Source organism: Canis lupus, chromosome 21 (assembly GCF_003254725.2).
Source record: "Canis lupus dingo isolate Sandy chromosome 21, ASM325472v2, whole genome shotgun sequence".
NCBI classification, from domain to species: Eukaryota; Metazoa; Chordata; class Mammalia; order Carnivora; family Canidae; genus Canis; species Canis lupus.
In genome coordinates this window covers 6207536-6233197 of record NC_064263.1, presented here as the reverse complement: position 1 = coordinate 6233197, position 25662 = coordinate 6207536, and the positions used below count along the sequence as shown (strand labels likewise).

At 37.2% G+C, this 25662-nt stretch overlaps 2 protein-coding genes across 11 annotated transcripts in view; one reads left to right on the top strand and one right to left on the bottom strand.

The window, feature by feature from the left end:
• Positions 1-990: 990 nt before the first annotated feature.
• On the bottom strand, positions 991-12845 carry CWC15 (CWC15 spliceosome associated protein homolog). Of its 7 annotated transcripts, none has more exons than XR_007404570.1 (8): positions 12730-12845; positions 11125-11263; positions 10455-10567; positions 9546-9634; positions 7065-7178; positions 6675-6807; positions 2850-2968; positions 1799-1880 (listed from the first exon to the last, which is right to left on the bottom strand). XR_007404570.1 is itself a non-coding variant. In XM_025419247.3 (7 exons), exons 2-7 carry the CDS (start codon positions 11253-11255, stop codon positions 1751-1753), a joined length of 696 nt encoding a protein of 231 aa, XP_025275032.1. In that variant the 5' UTR covers positions 11256-11263; positions 12730-12845; the 3' UTR covers positions 991-1750. The 7 variants fall into 7 exon arrangements, 5 of the variants coding, with proteins under 5 accessions (XP_025275032.1, XP_048954777.1, XP_025275031.1 ...); XR_003124971.3 differs by having other exon boundaries at positions 12647-12763; XM_025419247.3 differs by lacking the exon at positions 6675-6807 and having other exon boundaries at positions 991-1880.
• The window catches only part of LOC112641993 (lysine-specific demethylase 4D-like), a 34938-nt gene continuing 22015 nt past the window's right edge, over positions 12740-25662 (top strand). The window contains exons 1-3 of one of the 4 annotated variants that reach the window (XM_025419243.1): positions 12857-13249; positions 14535-14594; positions 14849-14942. The gene's annotated coding sequence lies outside the window, so the exon portion shown is untranslated. The other 3 variants (XM_025419244.3, XM_025419242.1, XM_049098819.1) reach the window with 3 other exon arrangements.

Genomic DNA, 25662 nt, shown 5'->3' with positions numbered 1-25662 from the left:
GGGAAAGAGAGAATGAAATCACTGTAATGACCTTTACTGCAATTCTCCCTGAACCAAATAGGGAACCTGAAGTTAAGTGCACCTGGACTAGGCCCCTGGGTATGTGGTGGGCCTTTCAGATCCCAAAAAGGAAAAAATTCTGATTAAGTGCTGCTGCCTCTTTTCCTCAACACTTTATTTACCCAGACTCTCAAGCACTAGTTTTGGAAATCTAAAGTCACATCTGGAAGCACCTTTTCATGTAGTTTAAAGGCACTTGTACATGTCCCATCATGTATTAACTGTGACCCAGTGATTTGGCCTGTTTTATTGTCCTTCACTTGGAAGGCCCCAGGTCTTCATCCTATGGAACAGCGGTACTATTTAGAAAATTGAAAATGAACGTGGAAGCATCTTATTAATTGTAAAGCTGGAGGTCATTTAATCAATCAACTTAGTGCCCAGCATGGAGCCCAATGCAAGGCTTCAATTTACCACCCTGAGATCAAACCCTGAGCTGAGATCAAGAGTCAGACACTTAACTGACTGAGCCACCCAAGGAGATATTTTAAAGATTAGGTTTAAATATTATTAAAGGCTTTTAAGAAACACTAATTGAAGGATTCAAAATTTTGTGTAAATGGATCAACTGGAAAAAATACAGAGAATGTGACAGTGGAGTCAAGACTTGGGCACCACGTCCAGCTTTACTCCTGACTCAGGCTACGTATGGAAATGATGGAGCAGTGAATGAGCTCTTAGAGAGAAGGGCTTAAAGAGCCACTGATAACAGCATGTTATTGCTTTAAAAGTTTTATCTGTAACCATTACAACTGAGGGATCCTATGATTAAGTCTCTGTAAGTGGCTCAATTCCTGGTCCCAATTTCCCTACCAAAGTGGCATCCTCCAATCCCAGTCCAGGCTCAGAAAAGCTTCATTTCCCAGCTGTATAGAGACAGCCCCACCTCCCACATATATATCCTCCAAGATAACAAACGAACAAACAAAATCCTATTTCCCAAAGTTTTATTTTGGTTTGAGGTTAAACTTCCCTAGGCTCTCTGCATCTCAAGTGTGCCGGTGGCAAACTACCTCATTCAAGGCACATGGCCGTTGAGTATCCAGGAGAACGCAGGAGAGCCACATGTTCCCTGGGCATGCTTACGGAGCAGTTTTGGGCCAAGAGGAAAAAATGGAGCGCCTGCGGAAGGGAAAGATGCTCCATGCACCCTCAGACATGCACTCAGGATGCTGAGAGCTCGATGATCCTCTTCCATACCAACATGTAGGCCAAAATAGAATGCCTTTCATCCTCCATCACACTCTTAAAACACCATCGGCAAAAACACAGAGAAAGTATCACACATTAACTGACCTTAAATCAATGTCAAAGAAACAAGAAGTTGATGCATAAAGAAATACAATTCACAAAAGAAAATGTGCAACGTTTTATAAGCTGTATACATTTCAACAAAAAAAGTTGGGGGCACAGATTTAGATATTTCGAGTTTTGAAAATATTTATTACAAGAAGATTCCCTTTCCCATATTAAAAGGAAAGCATATTACTGGAAATATTCAGAGGATGGAAACTAGGTTAAACCAATTCCCAAGTCCTCATCAAATAAAGTTATCAATAAAGGAAAAGATAGTTTGGAACTTAAAATTAGGGAGGCCTATACACAATTTAGATGGGGAAAGAGAAAAACAGAACAAAGTGAGAATGATCGTTTACACCTTACAGTCTTTAATTAAGCACATAAAACTGTACTATTTAATATATTTCTCCATGAACTTTTTGTGAAATTCAGATCGCAGTGTATCATTTACAAATCTTTTGTCTTTCTTCTGATCATCTACACCTTTTGCACAGTTCTTGAAAACAACATCATCATCCCACCTAAAGAGGAAAAAGAAAACAGAATGTCTTCTATGTCTGTATCAGGAGACAAGAACAAGTGAACTGCAAAGCTTGGTTATTACCCAGAAAGATGCTGAACATGTACATCACCTAATACAGCAATTACACCCAAAAGAATAAAGTAATTCTTACTAGGTTGTAACCCTGCTTTATTACAGCAGGAAGGGTAATTCCTATCTAACACAAACATTCTCATTATTTCCCCTGTATAGGAACTTTGAGTTAAAAAGCAGGAATACATTGGCTTAATTACATAAATATTTAATGTTTTCAGGTCTAAAACAAAGAGGCAGCACCCTGATTAGCATAGATAGTTCTAGATAATAACTTAGTATAGTTTAGATTACACAGTTTTATGGATTTTATCCTCTTTCATCAGTTACCACTAGTAATCATCCACTGTAGTATTAGCATTTATGGCAACAAAAAGGAGAAGAAACTGGGGTATAACCAGTAAGGCTCCCAGACTTGCCCCGATCTACAATTCAGTCCTAGGGGAAAGAATGTGCTGGGTGACCGCTCGTAGGAGGGACAGAGCATAAGTGTGCAAATGGATTCCTCCAGTAGCTTTCTCCCTTACGTGGATCTTTGTATCTTTACTATGTTAGTCACAAGTACAACTCTACATGGAGTCCTCTGCGTCCTGCTAGTTTCTGAATATGATCCTGGGGGCTCTTCATACATACATCTACAATGTAAGCTCTGTAGGGCCAAGAGCTCAATGTACTATTCCATCCCTAGTGCTTAGGACAGTATCTGCCACAGAGCTGGTTATCATAAATATCTACTGAAAGTAAGTACATTTTCTTTCATTCTGCTTCTTCCATTATTCTCGTATCTGCTGGAGAATTATTATCAATAAAAAGGGGTTTTTTAGAGGCTTTATATAATAGTTTGGCATAAAATGCACAATCTGCAATATACATCCAACTGGGTTGTGTAAAGTACCTTCTTTTAACTTTGAAGTTGGCCTGTGGCTGGGATGGACCAGTGAGATTAAGGAGAGGGTTTCCACTCAAAATGTTTTCCATACGTATTCTTTCTTCTTCAGCTTTCTGTTCTTGTTCCTGTCAATGACAGAGGAGGACTCATTTACTTACATTAATTCTGGGGTCAATCTTCTTTCATAACTCAAATTTTAAAAGATTGTTAGGATTTTATGATGGAGAAGGAATAAGCATCAAGGTAGGTTGTTTATTGTTTTGTTTTTTAAGATATAAGAAATACCAGAAAAGTTTCACTTACCAAAATAATTTGGCCTTATAATAAATAGTTCATGCTTGTCTACATTCATTAGTCTGACTCTGAAATTCTATGAATGCCTATTTAAATGTTTTCTTTCTTGAAGTACATCCAAAATTAATTGCTTATTTTAAGAGTCCATCAATAATACATTCTAGTCATTTAAGGGTATGTTAAACATCAAAGAAACACATTTAGCAAAGCTATTACTTTGATTTTTAAAGATGGGCTATATAGAACTATGATTAAAAATAATTTTATTTTGAATTATTAACAGTGTAAATTTGCACTTCCAGGACTAGTGATAAGTTATTATTAGCCCATAAGTAGCTAAAACTATCATGTAAAATATTATATTCAGTTAACATGCATTTCTACTAATCTACCCCACGTTTATCCATTTTGTTCTTATGATTTGTTACTAACTTTCCATTTTCATACCTCTCATCCTTCATCAGTTATGAGCTTGTCTTTCTTTACTTTTAATTTAGCATTAATTTCTTTAAACTCAAATCAGCCTCAGTTTCATTCTTAGAATTAGAAACATAAAATGCCTACAATTCTTAGCCATAGCAACTGCTAGATCTACCTGTTCATGCTCTCTTAAACCAAAAATAAATCCCACTTTATTGTATTTTAGGAAGGGGAAAACTGATGACTTAATAGATCAAGGAAAAAGAGACCTTCAATTTATTTTTTTTTAAAGATTTTATTTATTTGAGAGAGAGAGCATGTGTGCAAAGCAGCAGGGAGAGGGAGAAGCAGGCTTCTCGCTGAGCCAGGAGCCTGACATGGGGCTTGATCCCAGGACTCTAGCCTCATGACTGGAGTTGAAGGTAGATACTTACCTGACTGAGCCACCCATGCACCCCCAGGGACTTCCAATTTAAAACGAACCTAACAGGGGCATCTGGGTAGCTAAGTTGGTTAAGCATCTGACTCTTGATTTCAGCTCAGGTCATGATCTCAGGGCAGTGAAATCTAGCCCTGCATCAGGCCCCACCCTCAGAGGGAAATCTGCTTGGGATTCTCTCCATCCCCTGCTCACACACACACTCTCTCAAATAAGTAAATCTTAAAGAAAAAAAACAAAGCCTAAGAAAGTTCAAAATTTTCCATACAGGTTAATGATGTTTCATTTTAATATCCAAATGTGAACAACAGATTTCATTTTTAAGAGGCCAAATGACTGGAAAGTGAGAAGATGCAATAATCAGGGAAATAAACAGGTAAATTCCTTTAGGTCACTACTCAGACCTTAAGCAAACAAAATCAGGCACATGTGTTCCATCACAGATTAAGAACAGATAGCTTTCTAAAAACAATGTATTTTTTTGCAAATTATATTGATATTGAAAGTGAAAAGACATTTCTCTGAGATTCTAAAAAAATAAGAGCTCAAACATACAACGTATCCATCTTATAATAATGTATGTGATATAATAAAGTTCTGGCCATTTTATATTTGGAATATTACTTCCTTTAGAGTCCTGGCTGGCTGCCACATAAACCACTGGGAAAAAAAGGTGCCAACTCTTTCCATATTCAAGTCCCAGAAACATTATGGTTCACAAACACAGGCTATAATCAGCTTGCAGATGAAATCCAAACCACCCCATTGTTGTTAACAAAATTTTACTGGAACACAGTAAACTCATTCATTTCTGCATTGTCTATAGTTGCTTCCACACTTCAGTGAGCAGAACTAAAGAACCACACTAGAGATTGCATGGTCTGCAAGCTAGAAATATCCTGAAATATTTACCATCTGGCCCCCTTTACAGAAAGCTTCCTAGCCCCTGACACAGGCTAATTGGTTTGAAAATGTTATATTGGGACACTTCAAAAATCAGCCGCTAGAAAACCAGCCAGGGAAACAGGAACCAAAGTAAAACTGTCCTTCAACCCCTAGGAACACCAATATATTTTTGTACAAAGAGAGTAGAGGAATCTTACAAAATTCCAAGACCTTCTGTCTAAAATATTTATCCTTTTTAAGGGTCAACCAAATGCACCTATATTTCTTGTCTCTATGTATCCAGAGCTGTTAGGCAAGTCAAAAGAATATGGAATACAACTGCCCTCTAGTGGTGGGCAAGTAATATCTACTATCAGGAAAGTTCTTATAATTCTTTGATTTTTAAAAATTAAATATGACAATTATAAGCTATTATGGGAATCACGCTATCCAATGCCAAACTTTGATGGAAATTGTATTTAAAATATTCTTCTTGGGCAGCCTGGGTGGCTCAGCGGTTTGGCGCCGGGTCAGCCCAGGGTGTGATCCTGGAGACCTAGGATGGAGTCCCGCATCGGGCTCTCTGCGTGGAGCCTGCTTCTCCCTCTGCCTGTGTTTCTGCCTCTCTCTCTGTTTCTCTCATGAATGGACAAATAAATTCTTTGAAAAATAAATAAATAAAATATTCTTCCAATTTGAATTCCAGCAATCTTCTACTTCTCTGGATTCCTCACATGAACCCATGTCAGTCTTTCCCCCCTCTTTAAACAGAGTAATTCTTGGTTCAAATGAAAATTTACACAGAAGCTCATAAAAAAAAGCTGAGCTGTTCTGTTTGAAAGTGGAGACAGACATCTCCATCTAAGTATCTCATAATGTGTCAAATTCAACACGTTCCAGAGCTCATCATCTCTTTTCTCTCCACCTAAACATGTGCATCCTTCTGCCATCCCCTGTATTAGTTAATGTCAACAACATCTACCCAGGAACTGAGGGTCATCTTTGTTGCCATAGCTAACCAGTCACTTTATCTGGTCAATTTTACCTCCTTGACAACTCTCTCAGCATCTATTTACTTCTCTCAATTCCAATTCTATTATGCAAAATTATCTTAATTGCATATGAGGATTATTGGAACAGCTTCCTCAATCAGTTTTCCCAATCCTCTATACTTCTGCCAGGGTTATCCTTCTAAAATGCATAGCCAAGTAGATGACTATTAAATTTATTATTTATATTTTTCTATGTTACTGAAATATTTCATAATAAAAAAATAAAATGCATATCAAATCTTGTCTCCTGCTAAAATCAACTAGCTCTTCATGGCCTTCAAGACAGAGTCCAGGGGCACCTCGGTGGCTCAGGGGCTGTCTACCTTCCACTCAGGTCGTGATCTTGGGGTCCTGGGATCGAGTCTTGTATCAGGCTTCCTGCAGGGAGCCTGCTTCTCCCTCTACCTATGTCTCTGCCTCTCTCATGAATAAATAAATATCTTAAAAAAAAAAAGAAAAAAGAATAAGACAAAGTCCAAACCCCTTTAGCATTGGCTAATGAACCTCTACTTTTCTGACCTGCTCTTGCTCACCTTTTCATCTCTTATTGTTACTACTATGGCAAATTCATCTGAAGTTTAAAGGTATATACTGTGAATTCTATGTAATCCTTGTAACTCTTTATGAGACAGACATTTTTTTCTTCCATTATATACATGGAGAGACTATGGAGACCCAGAGAAGTTAGGTAAATTGCCCTAGGTTATATAAAATCTATTGACAGACTGCATCAACAAATGCCTGGAAAGAAGGCTGGAAGCAGGAGACAAAGGGATAAAGATGGCTTCATTCTATCCATGGGTTCTTTGTAGACCATGATTGTATCGTATTCATCTTTAATTCTTCTGCCACTTAGTGGACAATGACTAAATGTCTGTTGAAAAAATGAACAAGTGAATGAAAAAAAAATTGATGAGTATCATGAGGCATGCCTGAACTATTTGGAGAGAATTTCTAACATAACAAGGAAAGTTAGGATGTCGCAAAAATAATCGGGTTTCTAGATCTATAGGTGCTTTAATATTTACACATGGCAAGGATGACTTCTAACATGATAGTATTGCTTAAACTAAAGAATATTCCTAGTTTAGTATAGATGAGAAGATGCACATTTTAATATTTTGCTTTTACCTTCCTGGCCTGCTCTTCAGCTCTTTCTTTTTTAATTTTTTCTAGTTCTGCAAGAAGAGCTGCAGTGTCATCATCATCACTCTCCTCTTCAAAATCTTCATCCTCGTCTTCCTCCTAAAAAAGAATGACAGTCCATGAGAAACTGTACGTTATTCTTTATTTTTCCCATAAAAATTACTTATCAAATCTTTGGGGCAGGATTAATTTTCCTATTGAGAAAGATAAGTGCACCTAAATATGATTAAAATCAATAATCAACCAAAACATAAAATGAAACCCCACAAACAAGTTTACATAACACTTACTAAAATGTCCCTGATATGCTTGAGAGATTGTAACAGCAAAAAGTGTAACAAAGTATCCTTCAAATTTACATTGTCAAAAGGGAATTTACATATGAAAATATTGTAAAATCAGACAAGGAATACTTTACACTGATACACACAATACATATGTACACATTGTCACCCCAAGAGTCAAATAGTTTTACTAGCTTAAAACAACTTTTAAGCTAGAAGGATAATCAAAAGTACAAAAAAATTGTGCTACACTCTCAGAATAATTTCAAACAGGGATCCCTGGGTGGCGTGCCTGCGGTTTAGCGCCTGCCTTTGGCCCAGGGCGAGATCCTGGAGACCCGGGATCGAATCCCACATCGGGCTCCTGGTGCATGGAGCCTGCTTCTCCCTCTGCCTATGTTTCTGCCTCTCTCTCTCTCCCTATCATAAATAAATTAAAAAAAAAAAAAAAAGAATAATTTCAAACAAATGATTTTTTTTTTAATTTCATTTATTTATTCATGAGAGATACAGAGAGAGAGAGAGAGGCAGAGACACAGGCAGAGGGAGAAGCAGGCTCCATGCAGGGAGCCCGACGTGGGACTCAATCCCGGGTCTCCAGGACCATGACCTGGGCTGAAGCCGGCGCTAAACCGCTGAGCCACCCCGGCTGCCCCAAATGATTATTAAATCCCATTTAATATTAGGTTCTCTTTATTTAATTACTGAGTTCATTATTTAACTCAATCTGTCAACTACGGAATTAATTGCTGATATGTGTATTTAATTAGATGTGACCATGCTCCACATCACTTGCCATCAGGGAAATACGAATCAAAACCACAATGAGATACCACCTCACACCAGTGAGAATGGGGAAAATTAACAAGGCAGGAAACAACAAATGTTGGAGAGGATGTAGAGAAAGGGGAACCCTCTTGCACTGTTGGTGGGAATGTGAGCTGGTGCAGCCACTCTGGAAAACTGTGTGGAGGTTCCTCAAAGAGTTAAGAATAGATCTGCCCTACAACCCAGCAATTGCACTGCTGGGGATTTACCCCAAAGATACAGATGCAGTGAAACGCCGGGACACCTGCACCCCGATGTTTCTAGCAGCAATGGCCACGATAGCCAAACTGTGGAAGGAGCCTCGGTGTCCATTGAAAGATGAACGGATAAGAAGATGTGGTCTATGTATACAATGGACTATTCCTCAGCCAATAGAAACGACAAATGCCCACCATTTGCTTCGACATGGATGGAACTGGAGGGTATTATGCTGAGTGAAATAAGTCAATCGGAGGAGAAACATTATATGGTCTCATTCATTTGGGGAATATAAAAAATAGTGAAAGGGAATAAAGGGGAGGGGAGAGGAAATGGGTGGGAAACATCAGAAAGGGAGACAGAACATGAGGGACTCCTAATTCTGGGAAACGAACAAGGGGTGGTGGAAAGGGAGGTGGGCGGGGGGTGGGGGTGACTGGGTGACAGGCACTGAGGGGGGCACTTAATGGGATGAGCACTGGGTGTTATTCTGTATGTTGGCAAATTGAACACCAATAAAAAATAAATTAAAAAAAATAATTAGATGTGACCCATGAAAGGCCACTCATGTTTTTCGACTGTATGCACAAAACTGCAAGTTGATTATAGACTTAGGGCCACTGAATTTTAATTGAATGTTAACTGAAGCACTAATCCTAAAAACGCTTTCACCTAGATCATGTCCCTTTCTAAAAAAAAGCCAATGGCTATTCAGCCATTAAGTTGAATAGCACATCTAGAGGGGGCACCTTTGGTACCTACTGTGGAAAGGCCTCTGAGTTCAATTATTGGGGTTCTACTACTGATAGAGACCCTAGAATGAAGAATGCCCTATGGAGGTATAGAACATGGTCAACCTCCAGGGCTTAGTATGGAGAATTATTTTTGGGGGAAGCTTATCCTTTTAATAGACTACTTTCTTTTTTGGTTTTCCAAAAATCAAACTTGCTCTGAAAGTTTAATTACTATTGTAATACTACTTTTTTGTTTAAAAAATCAACCATAAAGCTTAACATTGAAGTCAGGACTACATTTGAGTAACAGTAAGTAAAAACAAATATAGGCCACTTCTTAAAGCCAAAAAGTAAAACAAGCATTTCAGAAAGCATAATAAATGAATTACTATGTGGAAATCAATGGAGGAAATAAAACATACATCTGTTAGAGGATCATCTGCATCAAGGTTGGCAGCAGGAATCTGGTCTAACCGAGGCTTCTTTGACACCGACGAGGAGGTTGTATGTTCTGGGGAAAACAAACATCATTTAGCTTACTAAAATAAACGCTGTGTTTCTTTTAACACTTTACGGATCTGTGGGCATAATGAGCTTAGATTATAAGTATCAAGATAGCATGGACAGGGACCACAGTGCCTGGCATGTGCCCTTGGTCACATGCCATTTGTTGAACGAATTAATGAAAGTATTGATTTTAATATGGGAACTGTAGTCTCTCTCAGGGAATTTAGGGAATACTTTACATATGTTGAAAATACAAAAAAGACATTATAACTTATGCCCCTAGATGCCTTCCAAAACCCAGTGACAAAAACAGGAGACCCTCACATAGAGAAAACACGAAGCCTTAAAAAGTCTCGTTGCTGTAAACAGTCAAAACCTTTAGGAGTGCCTACGTGGCTCAGTCTGTAGAGCATCTGACTGTTGATTTTGGCTCAGATCATGATCTTGGGGTCCTGGGATTGAGGCCCACCTGCTTGAGATTATCTCTCCCTCTGCCCTTCCCCCTGCTCATGCACATGTGCTCTCTCTCAAATAAATCTTAAGACAAAAACCTTTACGTAAACTGAAACAAGAACTGCCAGATATCCCCAGATCATCCTGTTCCTTCTGCTAAGGAAGCACAAAGAGATGGAACTGGAGTCAACTCTAATCTAATCACTTAAGAAAGTGTTACCAATCTTAAAGCAAACAATACTTTATATTGTTTACGCCAACATTTTAAAGCAAGCAAACAAAAAATATTAATCAGCTCCAATTAGCCATGAAAGAAAAACCATTGTCAACATAATTTCATGATGACAAATATCTGGGGGCAGTGTTGGTACCTCTTGTTGGACGGTCTCTGTTTTTTTCTCTTGCAGCAGCTCTCTCTCTCTCTTCCAGCTCCCTCCTGAAGTCACGGTTGCGAACCTCTTCAGGGGCATCCTGAGTAGTTTGTCTAAAGCAGAAACAATTTGGTGAAAATATTACTAAAAAGATACATGGCTGTAGCAGGGGAAGACAGTTCGCAAAAAGCCACTTTGTCCTCAAGTTCAAGGAACTAAATGAGATCATTACCCTAATCTGAAGGTCACTAACAGGCATTCTTGTAATGTTTCCAACGTTTCAGAAAGCCCAAACTGAGTCACATATTTTCCCATAAGGCTGGGGAGTAATTAAAATGTCTTTACTTTTTGTTAGTACATCAATTCAGGGCTCATTAGTCTGACACTTTTCACCTCACACTGAGTAGTGCTGATAGTGGATGGGCCCTGAGGTCACTGCTATTGAGCCATCTACATACGGAAATTCCCAATTAATAGGGATTTCTGCATAAGTAGTACATGGTAGTGTTTTAATAATCAGAGCACAGTTTTAATGTTAAACACTCTATTGCATTCTATCCCTATGAAAATAGGTTAGTGATATACCCCAAACACGCTAGAATCTCATGAGCATGCCATTTAACAGATTTAGTCTTGTCTTCTGAACAAGAAAATAAAAAGTCTTCATTACCTATATTTTATCTTTGTATGAGAAGGTAGGTCTCTACTTGAATACTGCTTTGAGAGTTGGCTCAAATCACCTTCTCCTTTTCCTCTCCCACCTCTTGCAGGTTCAAAAGTTGGCCTAGCTGCTGTTGTCATCTTTTATGCTTTAAAGAAAAACTGTATCAAGTTATTTCCAATATGATATATTCTCATTTCATAAGATATTAATAATATTCATCCTTGTGAAATAATTTCCAGAATTCATTCTCCAAAATTAATAATCTCAAACAAAAGTTCTCAAGAAAACACATAATGAAGCTCAGGGTATATAAGGAATATAGCTTCTTAGGCAACTCTTATTTAGGGCAAAAAATTCTCTCATGAAGATGGGAGTTGGTGTTCCTGTTCTCCTTCTGTATCTGGGGCCCTGGGCAAGTCATCCAGCTCCAAGTTCTGAGGAATGGGCAATGTCCCCCACAGGGTTATTATTAGAATTGAAATGTCAAAAAAAAAAAAAAAAAAAGGAATTGAAATGTCAAAGCCTTGCAAAATTTAGTACTGCCAACACTGAGTTTTAAAAATTCTCAGCTTTATGGGCAGCCCAGGTGGCTCAGTGGTTTAGTGCCGCCTTCCGCCCAGGGCCTGATCCATGGAGCCTGCTTCTCCCTCTGCCTGTCTGCCTCTGTGTCTCTCTCTCTCTGTCATGAATAAATAAATAAAATCTTTAAAAAAAAATTCTCAGCTTAACCCTAGTCCACCAGATGCCCTAAGGTTTGCACTTAACCTCATACAACAGAAAACAGGCTACTAACTACAAAACCAGGTTGTTTTAAAATCACCGACAAGGTTACGGAGTGTCCTGGAGTAAAGTAGGCCAAACTTTAAGGACAGTTACACGGGCAGGATTCTCCAACAACCTTTTGTCGGTCCAACTTTCTTCTATAGCAACGATTAGAATACAAAGCAGATTTTTGTAGGTGACGATGCTCATGAAAGGAAAGTCACCACCAAAGGATTCCGATAAACAAAACTCGGGGACCCCTTCCGTTACTTCTGGCTTGGGGCTGCCAAGAGGGGTGCCTAGCAGACGTGGCTACTCAAGTCCCGTCGAGCGTCCGAAAAGCCAGGTGCGGGGAACCGGGGTGGGGGAGGCGGGCACTGAGTGTACGTCCCTCGATTTTTTAAAAAGGGAAAAGGGATCAGCGCCGAGAGAGCCCGGGTTTCCTGCCGCTGGGGGCGCCGCCGCCGCCCGCACACTCCCGGATTTCGGTCACTCCCGCCTCCCGGGGGCTGGCCTTCGGGCTGTTACCAGAGGCTCGCTGGCTCTTCACCCCGAGGCCCGACTCGCAGGGGGTTCGGGGGAGGAAGGGGTGTGGACCCCGCTACCGCCGCCCGCCTACTGCCTTCACGCTGCGCGCTCCGCGGCCGCCGCCCGCCCCCGCCCCCGCCCCCGCCCCCGCCGCGGCCCCTGCGCCCACGCCCGGCCCGCTACCGCCGACTCCGGCCGCTGCCGGCCTTCCCCGCCCCACCCGCGCGGGACGGACAACCTGCTACCCTCCCGCGGCACACGTCGACCAAGGTCTAACGCGACAGCCTCCGCAAGTCACACAGACACCATGACGACTCTCACCTCCCAGCAGCCTCCGCGCCCAGGACCGGGCCCGAGCCCCACGACCCGGAAGCAAACCCCGGCTCTTCAGCCGCACTTCCGAGGCCGAGGCGGAGACCAATCGGCAGCAGGCGGGGTGGAGGTCGGCGTGATGACGGCGGGGGGCGGGGCCGAAACGGCCCAGGGGGCGGGCGTTTGAAATCCGTGCTTTCGAGTAGACCCGAAACATCGTTTTATACCTTCAAGAGCCAATTACTTAATGTCTCTCGCGTCCTTCCCTTCCCCGACCCCCTCCCAGCCTCCTTCGTTCCGCCGCTGCGTGGACGGAAAGCCCCGGGTAGCGGACCGCGAGTCCCCGGCTAGCGGGAGGGAGCGTAGAGAAGGATTACACCCAAGTGTTTAAAGCCAACGGCTCCGGCTTCCTCTCTCCTGAGCTAGACCCAGCCAGCCTAGAGTGGGCTGCGGAAAAACTAGTGTTTTCATTTAATTGGATATGAAGAAAGAACAAATATGTACGGGGGCAACCACGATCTTTATAAAGGTACCATTCCTGCAAAAATACTAGTCTTCAAGGCAAAGGTTGTATTCGTATTGTTTGTTAACATTTCCATTTTTTTTAAAAAAGCCTGAGTTCTAGCGGGAGGGGAGATGTCACTATTAGAGATTCACTTATTAGCCCGATGATGAGCGTTTGGAACGCTGGGCCCAACTGCCAGGAGCGCGAGATGCAGTTCCTGGAAGATGGCTACTCGGGCGTTGGGGGAACTTTTAATGAGACAACGAACGCCAGTCGTCCGTTCTCCCTTTTCCAAAAAGCACTGGGAGCAGGGAGCTCGTTTGTTTAGTCCATCTTGGTATCTCATCACATGGTCTTTGGCCACAGTAGATGCTCAATAAATATTAGACAGATGAAAATTCAGCATCTCCAACTTGGTGTCAAATATAAACAGCTCATCAAATCGAGCATTAAAAAGCTTTATTTCCAGAACTCTTCCTTTGAAACCTGTAAATTCTTTTAAAAAGTAGAAGCAGCCCCTTCCTTTCTGAAGGTCAAGATAAATTTTTCTCTTAGGGATGGTGTTTCTCCCCTAGTTTTGTACGTCTCAGTAAAGGACACTGCCAGGTACCACTTATTAAACCAAAACCTCAAGGCTCCTGATTAAATCCCTTTTACTTGACTCCTCACATATAGTTTATTTCCAAGACTTGTCCATTTTACTTTTAAAGTATGATACCCAAAATTTCATTCCCCTGCCACTACCCTAGTTCAAGCCACTGGGATTTTTCACCTGCATTATAATTGCTCCCTAATGGACCTTCCTGCTTCCACTCTGGCCCTACATACGGTTAATTTTGCAGATAGCAGTGAGAGTGATCTTTGAAAGTTATGGATCAGGTAGTGTTACTCTTCTGCCTAAAAACCCCACTGCACTTAGAATAAAGGTCAAATTCTTTAATGTGACCTGAGAACCCAAGGGGTCTGGTTCCCGCCTATCTGCCTGACTTCACTTTTAATCAGACGTTCTTTTACATATTGAACTCCAGCCACAGCCAACAGGGCATTTCTGTTTCACAAAGGATAAGATTTCCTTTGCACTGGGTTTTCTCTTGCCTGTGCCTCAAGATAACCGTGTTAACCTCCTTCAAGCCTCAGCTCAAATGTCACTGCATCAGTGAGGCTTTCCCTGACATCTTCGTTTTCTTCCCCACACCCCCAACATTCAAATACCATCGTGTCGCCCTCCTTTATTTATTTTTTTTGTAGTCCCGAATACTACCAAAGTTATTCTATTTATTGTTTCTCTCCTTGTTTCTTGTCTGAGAAGGAGCACAGCAAAGTCATTAAGGGAAAGAGATCTGTAGCCTTTCTTGGTGCTAAATTCCAGGTGTGCCTTTTCTTAGTTATTTAACCTTTGCTTTAAAAGGAGTTATTTTCCCTTTTTTATGTTGTCAGTGCCCACTACATAAAATGGGGATAATTCTAGTCTTTACCTCTTATTGTTCTGATAAGGATTAAGTGAATGAATACTTGTAAAGTACTTAAAACAATCTCAGCAAACAGTACTAGCTAAATTAATGTTAGCTATTATTATTATTATTAATATTATTTTTATTATTATTGTCTATCTTCCTGTATTAGAATGTAAGTTCCAGGAAAGCAGGAACCTTGTCTCTCTTGTTCACTGGTGTATCCTCTGCATATAGAACAGTGCCTGGCACATAATAGGTGCTGAGTAAGTATTTGTTGAATGAATGAATGATTGATGTACTATGGAGTGGAGGAATGAAGTAACAAAGTGGGAAACACAATTATAGAACATACCCCTGGTTTTTATGTTCCATCTGCCCTTATCAGCCCTGAGTCAGTCACCCTGATTCATTTATCTCTTAGCCCATCACCTAATCTTTGGATCACTGTGATTAAGTAATCATCCCTGTAATTTTATTGACACCAACATACAACACAATCAGCCTACAAAATTATAAGCTTTGACTTAAATGGTCTGAAACTATTTATTAAAAAATGAAACTAAAAAGTTTTTCCTTAGGTGATTTTAAGGTACTAATAAAAGAAACTAAAAGCTTTTCACTTAAATGATTTGAAGGTATTAGTAAAAGAAACTAAAAGTTTACTAAAAACTTAAAATTCACCCCATCAGCTATCTTTACTGGCAAAAATCTTATATAATCTCCCAGGAATTCTCATTTGATACCCATTACCACAGAAATCCAGCTACGCCCTAAATTCTGCCTACCAAAGCTCTTAGACTCTTCTGATTGTTTATTTTCTCACTCTGCAATGATAGGATTTCCCACACTTCCCCTCTTTCTTCAAATCTACACACCTCTTCCAACCTCTTTTCTCTTCTCATACTCTTTCCCAGGAGTGAGTGATATGACTTTTCTCAGAAAATTAAAGTTCTTAAATAAGGATTTCTCATGTGCCTTCCAGCAGTTCTAGCAAGCTGCCTATGACTATACCCATACCCTCAGCTTTCAATGGTTTAGTAGAGCTGAGGTAATCTCAGCCCTCTCCTTTGTGGTCTGAGTCTCAATCCCTTCAGCCTTCATAGTAACTGGCATCCTGTTATATTTCCTCTCTCTCATAATCTATGAATCTGTCCCTTTTAGATCATTCTTACCAGGTTTTGGATATGATCTAATATATCATAACTTTTAAAATGCTCCTTCATTTTCATATGACAAAGGTAGGATTTTAATTCAATGTGAAAAGGATGTTTTATAAAATAACTATGATGTCAAAACTGACTATTCTTGTGGCACCATGCAATGCAGGAGTTCTAGCTTCAAAGCTGCTGCCACAGGCACTGCATCCTGTTGAATATCCAAAAGGAAAAAAGAAACCATAAAAATCTAAGAAAACTTCAGAGGCTATTTGTATAACCTAGGAGCTTTATCCTTTGAGCAAGACACAACACCTAAGACCTGTAAAAGAAGCAATTGTAAAAATTTATCTATATAAAATTTTAATTTTGTTGCAGAATATGCTGAAAACAAACTCAAAAGATAAATGTTAAAAAAAAAAAAAGATAAATGTTAGATGAACAGGTAAATTTTGTAATACCTAGGACATATAAAATGTTTCTACTACTACTACTACTACTACTACTACTACTACAACTACTACTACACATAACAAAATACAAACAACCCGGTAAAAAAATGAGCAAAGAACATAAACGGGCCATCCAGAAAAAGCACTTCCAAAGAAACAGTAAATATAAAAGACACAAAACCTCCCTATTAGGAAAATGAAAGTAAACCAATGATGAATTATACTGTAGTATCAGACTGGCATTAATTTTTAAAAATTAGCAATACAATTGGATAGGGTTGGAGAAAAGGAGATCTAGTTAGACAATAGGCATTGGATCCCTGTCTGTCTCATGGAAAATTAAAGGTGCTCCCAATGACCTACAAGGCTCTTTCCTACCTAATCCATTTCCTGTCTTGCTTCTGCTTCTCTAGGCTACATGCCTTCCTGGTGTTATCTGATCATAGCTCCTGCCATAGCTATTTCCTTGTTCAGAACACTCTTACTTGTCTTATGCAGGTCTGTGTTTAAATGAGGTCACCCAACGATGACAGCCCTATTTAAAGTTGTACCATCTTCCACGTGGGTCCTGCAACATTGTGTACTCCTTATCTCGCTTATCCTGCTATACTTTTCTTTTTTACATAGCATTTATCATCTTCCATAAGCCTATATAATTTAGTTACGTTTAGTATTTCTTTTTCTACCTAACCCAAAGAGCAGCATCTTTGTTTATCCCAGTAAAGTAGTCCAAGCACTGAAAACAGTGCCTGGTACCAAGAGTGCCCACCCATTTTTTTCCAAATGAGTGAATGAGTGAATGAATGGCCGAATGAGTGAGTGAGTGAATGAATTTAACAGGAAAAAAGTCACATTTTGATGGAAAAAGTCATTGCTTTAATCTCTTTTATATTTTAAAGGAGAAAAAAAATAACTTTCATTCTACTAGTCTGAAATCCAGGTTTGACATGAAGATACGCCAAGACCCAGAAACATGATTTCTTTTCAGGAAAGAATCACTAAATGAAAAGTCATGTGACTATCAGGCTCTACATGTATCATCAAAATTCTAATTCAATCAGCCTCACCCCCAATCCAATCACAATTCTAATTTAACCCAACCTGCCTCATTTTTCAATTGAATCATTTCCCCCAATTCTTGTAAACCTCTTTTACAAAGCTACCAACCCACAAAATGTTAAAATTTTGCTTGAAAATGTTTCTTTGAGGCTTTTAATAAGAAAATTGAGAGAAAACTCCCAATGATCACAAGTCAGAAATCACATTTAAAAATAAACATAAATAATGACATCCATTTAAAATTTTTAACCTGAAAATGACAAATTTTCTAAGGGAAAAAAACAAACAAACTGGTCCTTTGCTTTGATAAGAATAATACCCTGCCTTACACCAACAAAATCCCGATTTTAAATGATGATGCTCTGAGGCCCAGAGAGAGGACTTTTCTGGAGACAGCTTCAAAATGAAATTTGCTGATGGTCCAGGCTAGATTACTGGATAATAGTATAATTTAACCACCTCTTACGTAATCTGAGTACATGGCTATCTCATTAGCTGGCCAGCCCATAGTTACTAAGACAGTTAAAAACAAACATCTTAAAAAACAGTTAAAACTAAACAACTAAAATGGGGAAAATAAAGAGACAGGCATACCAGGCAATTCTAAGCAATACCAACAAAAAAACTGTGTAGCAACACGAATTATCAAAAGTTTTCTTTAAATAGAATAACATTAACAAGGACATGAATAGGGCCATCTTACTGAATCATAAAGAAAATCTACTAGGAAAATACTACAATCCTAAAAATGTATGCAACTAAGTACATAGTTTGGTGGAAAAATATAAAGCAAAAATAAGAATTAAAAGGTAAAACTGACATCCACAATCAATGGGCATTTTTTTAAACATTTTCTCTCAGATTGCTCAGGCAGACAAATTAACAGCAGTGATGCATTGTGTGCATAGATACATATGCTTATTGCACTTATATATGCATATGTATTTGTATATTGCATTTATATGTATATAAAATCCTTTTAAGAGAATACACATTATTTTTTATAAACATTGAAGATTTACAAAATTTAATCAAATATAAAGCTCCCAAATAAGTTTCAATAAATGCTATGTATTTATTTCTTTTTTTTTTTAATTTTTATTTATTTATGATAGTCACAGAGAGAGAGAGAGAGAGAGGCAGAGACATAGGCAGAGGGAGAAGCAGGCTCCATGCACCGGGAGCCCGATGTGGGATTCGATCCCGGGTCTCCAGGATCACGCCCTGGGCCAAAGGCAGGCACCAAACCGCTGCACCACCCGGGGATCCCATATGTATTTATTTCTAAATGATATTTAGTCTTGCCAATTTTTAAACTTTATTTAGATGTCCAAAATGTTTATATAAATGAATCATATGTGTTGATTGTGTTTGTTTTTCCCTTTCTACTTAATGTGTATATTGTGTAGCTGTAGTATATTATGTAGAATTTCATTGTGTAAACGTATACAATATATGTTGTTTATTCTAATAATTATGTTTTCTGGTATGGGTATTACAAATGATGCCAGTATAAACATTCTTATAAATGTGCAGAGATGGAGGTGTGTACGTTTCGTTTATATATATCCTTATCAGCAGGATGAGGGTTTTTGTTCCATAGTCTCACCACATTTGATATTGTCCAGCTTTTCAATTTTAGGTCACCTGGTGGCTGATAGTAATATCTTATTGAGGTCTGAATTTGCATTTTCTTGATTGCTAATCACCTCGCATATGTTTTATGTCCATTTGGATTTCTTCTTTTGTGAGGTATCAAGTCTTTTTTCCTATTGATTCTTATGAGTTCTTAATACTTTAGGTACCATTTCTGTTACTTACTTGTGCTACATGTGGATTTTCCATTTCTTGGCTCCTCCTTTTGGTATATTTTGATATACAAAAAGTTGTAGTATTTTGGGTAGTTCAGTTGATGAATCTTTTCCTTTTCTGCTTAGTATATGGTATTTATTAAGAGGGTCTTCCTCCTTTGAAGTTATATATATATAGATATTCTTGGATATTATTTTCTGAAAGTTTTATAGTTCTATGTTTCACAGTTCTACCAGTAATTCCTTTTTATGCATAGTGTGTAGAGGGGTCTTGAAGTCTGGTAAAGCAAGTCTTCTATTGTTCCTCTTTTATGAGTGCTTTATTATTCTTGGCCCTTCATGCCTCAATATAAAATGTAAGATTTTCTACAAAAATACTTTTAAGATTTTGATTAGAATAACAGCAAATCTATTGTTTACCATAAGAATTGGCAATTCTACAATATTGAATCTTTAAACCTACTAACGGGTTATATCTTTCCATTTGTTTTGGTCTACTTTAATTGCTTCTAAGTAAACTTATATTATTGTCTTTATAGAAGACTTGCAAGATTTTGTTAGTGTAAGCGTTAGGGTGCCACTTAATTTTTAATACTATTGTAAATGGTCTCTTAAATTTTTATTGTTTAATTGTTGCTGGTATATATAAATTGTTTTTTAATATATTGCTATTTTAAATTCAGAGACCCATTTTATTAGTTAAAATAGCTTATTTGTAGATCTTTTAGGTTTTTCACATATACAGTGATACCTGTGAATAATGACAGCTTTTTCTCTTCCTTTCCAATTTATCCCCTCCTCTCTTTTTTTCCTTGCGGCTTTATGTTGGATAGGACATCCAGCACAATGTTGATTAAAGAAATCACAGGCATCTTGTCTTTTTCTTGATCAGAAAGGGAAAGCTTTTAACTTTCACTATTCAGTATTATGTGGCCTGAAGCTTTGGGGTAGATGCACTTTATTTGATAAAATTTCCGTAAAATTTTTAGTTTACTAAATGGATGGTAAATTTTATCAAACACTTTTCTACATCTAGTGAGGTTCTTTTAGTCTATTAGTGTGTTATGTATTAATTAATTTAACTACCAGTCTTTCATTCTTGAAATAAACCCATCTTGATCATGATGAGTCTATTGCTGGAATCAGTTTACTCAGATTGTATTTAGGACTTTCGCATCTATGTTCATAAGTGAGATTAGCCCATTATGTTCCTTTCTCATAGTGTCCTCATTGGAGACTTGTATCATAACATTTATATCGTAAAATGTGTTGGAAAATATTCTTTTTCTGCTCTCTGGGGAAATTTGTCTAAGGTTGGCATTATTCTTTGAATGTTTGGTAAAATTTGCAGGTTAGGTCATCTGGGCTTAGAATTTTCTTTGTGAAGAGAGTTTTGGTTACTGTTTCACTTTTCTTGATGGTTATAGATATATGCTGTTCTATTTCTTCTGTCCATTTGCTATTATGTTTTTCTAAGAATGTGTTTCATCTGAATTTTAAAATATATTGGCTTAAAGTGGTTTATACTATCATATCTTCTTTAATGTCTATAGCAGTTATTGTGATGATCTTTTTATCTTTCCTGACATTGGTTATTTGTGCCTTCTATTTTTGGTCTTTACTATTTTCAACAGAGGTTTGTCAATGTTATTTGACTTCAAAAAACGAACTTCTGGGGTTTTGTTTGTCCTCCCTAATTTATATTGGTTTAATATTTCATCAATTTCTGTTTGTATTTTTATTATTATTCTCTTTTTTCTACTTTCTTTGCTTTTTTTCTAACTTTCTGAGATGGAATTTTTCAAACTTCTTTTATTTCCTTTCTTAGATATTTACTTAAGTCTGTAGATCTTCCTTTTAATACCCTTTACCAGCATCCCACAAGATTTGAAGTATAGAATACCCACTCTAATTAAAAGTATTTCCTAATTTTCATTTCTGTTTCTTTCTGATTAAAGGTTTGTATAGAAATTTATTTTCAATTTTATAAAATTGAGGGTTTTCTAGGTGTTTTTTTAAATATTAATTTCTAACTTTATTGTTTCTAATTATATCCTGCCTGCTTTTAATTTTACCCTATGACATTTGTGAAGATTTGGTTTATGGCCACAGTTTTATGGTCAATTTTGTAAAGTTTGCATAATACTTGAAAAAATTACATTCTGTGGTTTGGGAGTACAAACTTCATTCAACATATGCCTATTAGGTCAATTTTTAGATTACATTGTTCAAATATTCAAATACTTGGTCAATTTAGTAGAGTCCTGGTTTATGTCTATCTATCTTGGGTCCCTGTCACTCAAAAATGTGTCATATTAGGTGATAAATGATATGATGTAACTTAAAGTTTAGAATCACTCTTAATAAAATCTGAAATGAGTGTAGAATTTCTACTAAATCAGTCAACATTTGATATTTTACTAGAGATTATATCTAATTATATAAGACTTCCATTCTTGCCCAGCTCAAAAAAAAGAAAAAAGAAAGAAGGAAAGAAAAGAAAAAAAACTATGACTATTGGAAAAGATGAAATATAATTTTTGCATTTTTTTCAGAAAATATGATCATCTATTTGGAAAACTCTAGAATCAATGGTCAGGCTACTATAATAGGATAAAGAGGTACAACATTTGAAAAGATATTTAGAGCAATACATAATGAAAATTAATAGAAAAAATGTCATTACAATACACTCAAAAAATTAAGAAGATCCTAAGAATATATCTAAGGCAATGGATGCATTATCTTTATTGATAAAATTCTGAAATTTTTTGAAATACATACAAGATCTGAATAAATGGGGGAATACCAATTAGGAAATGAGAATGCCCAATATGGGAACTATGTCTATCTCAAATTTTTTCTACCTCATATAATTTCAATTCAAATCAACGGGACTTTTGTGGAAGTTGAAAAATGTGTCCTAAAGTTAATACTGAAGTTTAACTCTACCAGTATACCCAAATTAATTCTGGACAAGATGAATAAGCACATAGGAACTTGCCTTATCAATTATCAATACTAAGTATGAAGCTATTGTAATTATTATTATTATTATTTTTTGAAGCTATTGTAATTAAAACGGTATAGACTCGGCACAGAAATGGGCAAATCAGTGGACTTGAATTGAGAATTTACTTTTTTAAAAAATTTTTATTTATGATAGTCACAGAGAGAGAGAGATAGAGAGAGAGAGAAAGGGAGGCAGAGACATAGGCAGAGGGAGAAGCAGGCTCCATGCACCAGGAGCCCAACGTGGGATTCGATCCCAGGTCTCCAGGATCGTGCCCTGGGCCAAAGGCAGGCGCTAAACCGCTGCGCCACCCAGGGATCCCTGAATTGAGAATTTAGAAAGAAATCCATACTTATGTTGGAACTTGGTATATGAGAGTGGAGGATTCCAACTCAGTGGGAAAATGGTGGTAGACAATTAGATTTCTACAACAAACAAACCTGAAACAACAATATAGATCCCTACCTCCCAACAACGAGATGATGTTCTGAATGGATGAAACAGATAAAGATAAAACACAAAGGAAACAAAAGAAAATTAAATCTTTGTGACTTTGAGAACAGTGGGTTACTAAAACAGGAGATAAGGAAACAAATCATAATAGAAAAGATTAGTGAGTTTGATTACATTTAATTTTTCAAAACAACTAAAATATGTGATAAGCAAATTTAGATGGAGGTGGTGGGATGAGGTAAGATACTTATTACAATAGACACAATTAGGATCACAAACATTTAAAGAACTCCTACAAATCAGTAGAAAAAGAAAAGTAACTGAAAAAATGAGCAAAGGATGTAACTGCTAACTCCTAAAACTGAAACCCACAGAAGGTCAGTAATCAATGAAAAATTATGTCACCTCATCAGGAAACAAGCCACACAATAATATAAAAGGAAATAAATTATTTTGCCAATCAGATAATTAAAAATTGGACATCACCAAGTGCATTTGAGTGTGTGGAGAAAGAAACTCTCCTACTCTGCTAGTGCATATGTTAATTAGGAGCTTGACCTTGCTAATAAAATACAAAATGTAGTTTCTGTATCTCCTAAAAAATATCTACCCTAGGTAAATTCTCACATATAATTACAAAAACACATGTACAAGGTTTTTAGTGCAGTGTTGTTTGTAATAAAAAAACACTGAAAGTAATCTAAATACTAATAGAGAAATGGATTAAATGTATTCTTATGACAAACTATTTTTGTATATATGAATTGAGACATAAAAATTGAAAAAAATAAGCATATTTGTTACTAAATCATTTTATATAAAATAAAATAGATACATAAAACAATACTCCATATTATTAGTGGATCCACAATACATACACACGTACAAATGAAAAGACATCTACCAATAAAAAATTCACCAAATTCATAATAGTTGTTTATGGGGCTTTGGAGGAAAAGGAGATTAGGATTTGGGGTTTACATCATCTGAAACATTTATTTCTTCTATTTAAAAGAATTCAAAGTAGGAATGAAACCCTTTATGATGTCTATTCTTACTACTTCTTTTCAACATTACACCAAAGATTCTAATCAGGGCAGCTAGGCAAGAAAAAGAAAGAGGCATCTAAATTGGAAAGAAAGAAATAAAACTATCTTTATTGACATATGGCATGATTTAATATGGAGAAAATCTTAACGAATCAGTAAAGGACTACTAGAACTAGTAAGTTCAGCAAGATTTCAGGATACAAGACCAGATTTCTGTACATTAGCAGTGAGCAATCTGAATTGAAAATGAAATTAAGAAAATAATTCAATTTGCAATAGCATCAACAAGAATAAAATGCTTAGGAATAAATTTAACAAAAGAAATGCTAGACCTCCACACTGGAAACTACACAACATTGTTAAAGAAGAACTAAATAAATGAAAAGTCCTTCCATATTCATGGTCAGAAGACCTAATTTTGTTAAGATGGCAATACTCCCCAAATTGATCTATGGTTTCTGTGCAATCCTATTGTAATTGCTCCTGGCTTTTTTTCCCTCCAGAAGTTAAAATTTCATCCTAAAGTTGATATTTAAACACAAAGGACCTGGAATCACTAAAACAATCTTGAAAAAGAAGAAAAAATTCGGAGGACTACCTGACCTTGAAACTTAATACAAAGTTATAAGAAGACATTGGTTTGCTTACATATACTCATATCAATATATATGTATGTGTGTATGTGTGTGTGTATATATATGTATACATATACATATACATATACATATACATATATATATATATATTTAATAAGAATTGAGAGCCTGAAATAAACCCTTAGATATATGGCCAGTTGATTTTGATAAAGGTTTCAAGACAATTCAACAGTGGAAGAATAGTTTTTTTCAATAAATGTTCCTGGAACAATGGATATCCACATACTTTTAAAGAATGAGTTTGGATCCCATATACAAAAATTAAGTCAAAATTGATCTAGAATGTAAGCAAAAACTATAAAAGTCTTGGAAGAAGGGAACCCAGGTTTAGCGCCTGCCTTTGGCCCAGGGCGCGATCCTGGAGACCCGGGATTGAATCCCACGTCCGGCTCCCGATGCATGGAGCCTGCTTCTCCCTCTGCCTGTGTCTCTGCCTCTCTCTCTCTCTCTGTGTGACTATCATAAATAAATAAAAATTTTTAAAAAAGTCTTAGAAGAAAACAGGACTATATCTGCATGACCTTGGGTTAGGCAATGATTTCTTAACAACAGCAAAAGCACAAGCAATAGAGAATTGATAAGTTGCACTTCATCAAAATTCAAAACTTGTCCACTTCAAAAGATAAAATCAAGAAAGTGAAATGATAATCCACAGACTGGGAGAAAATATTTGCAAATGATATACTCAACAAGGGACTTAAAACCAGGACATGTTAAAGACCTCTTGCAATTCCATAATAAGACAACTGGAAAAATGAGCAAAGAATTTGAATAGAAATTTCTTCAGGAAAGACATATGAATGGGCAACAAATATAGGAACAAATGTTCAGTGTCAAATAAGTTGTTAAGGAAAGACAAAACCACAAGATACTTCACACCAACTAGAAGTACCATTAAAAAAAAAAGACCAAAAGTTTTGGTGAGAATGTTGAGACTTAAGAATGCTTCTATGTTGCTGGTGGAAATTAAAATGTTGCAGGCTTCAGAAAAACAATGTAGCAGCAGCTCAAAACATTAAACACAGGAGTTACCATATGATCCAGCAATCCCACTCCTAGGTATCTACGCAAGAAAAATAAAAACACATGTCCACACAGACTTGTACTTGAATATGCATAACAGTGTTATTCATAATTGCAAAAAATGAAGACAACCTAAATGTTATCAACAGATGAATGGATAAAAAAACTACTATGAACAATTCATTCGTAACAATGGAATATTATTCAACCATAAGAAGAAACAAAATACTGATACATATTACAACAAGGATGAACCTCAAAAACGTGGAGTGAAACAAGCCGGACACATAAAACCTCATATGATATGATCCTA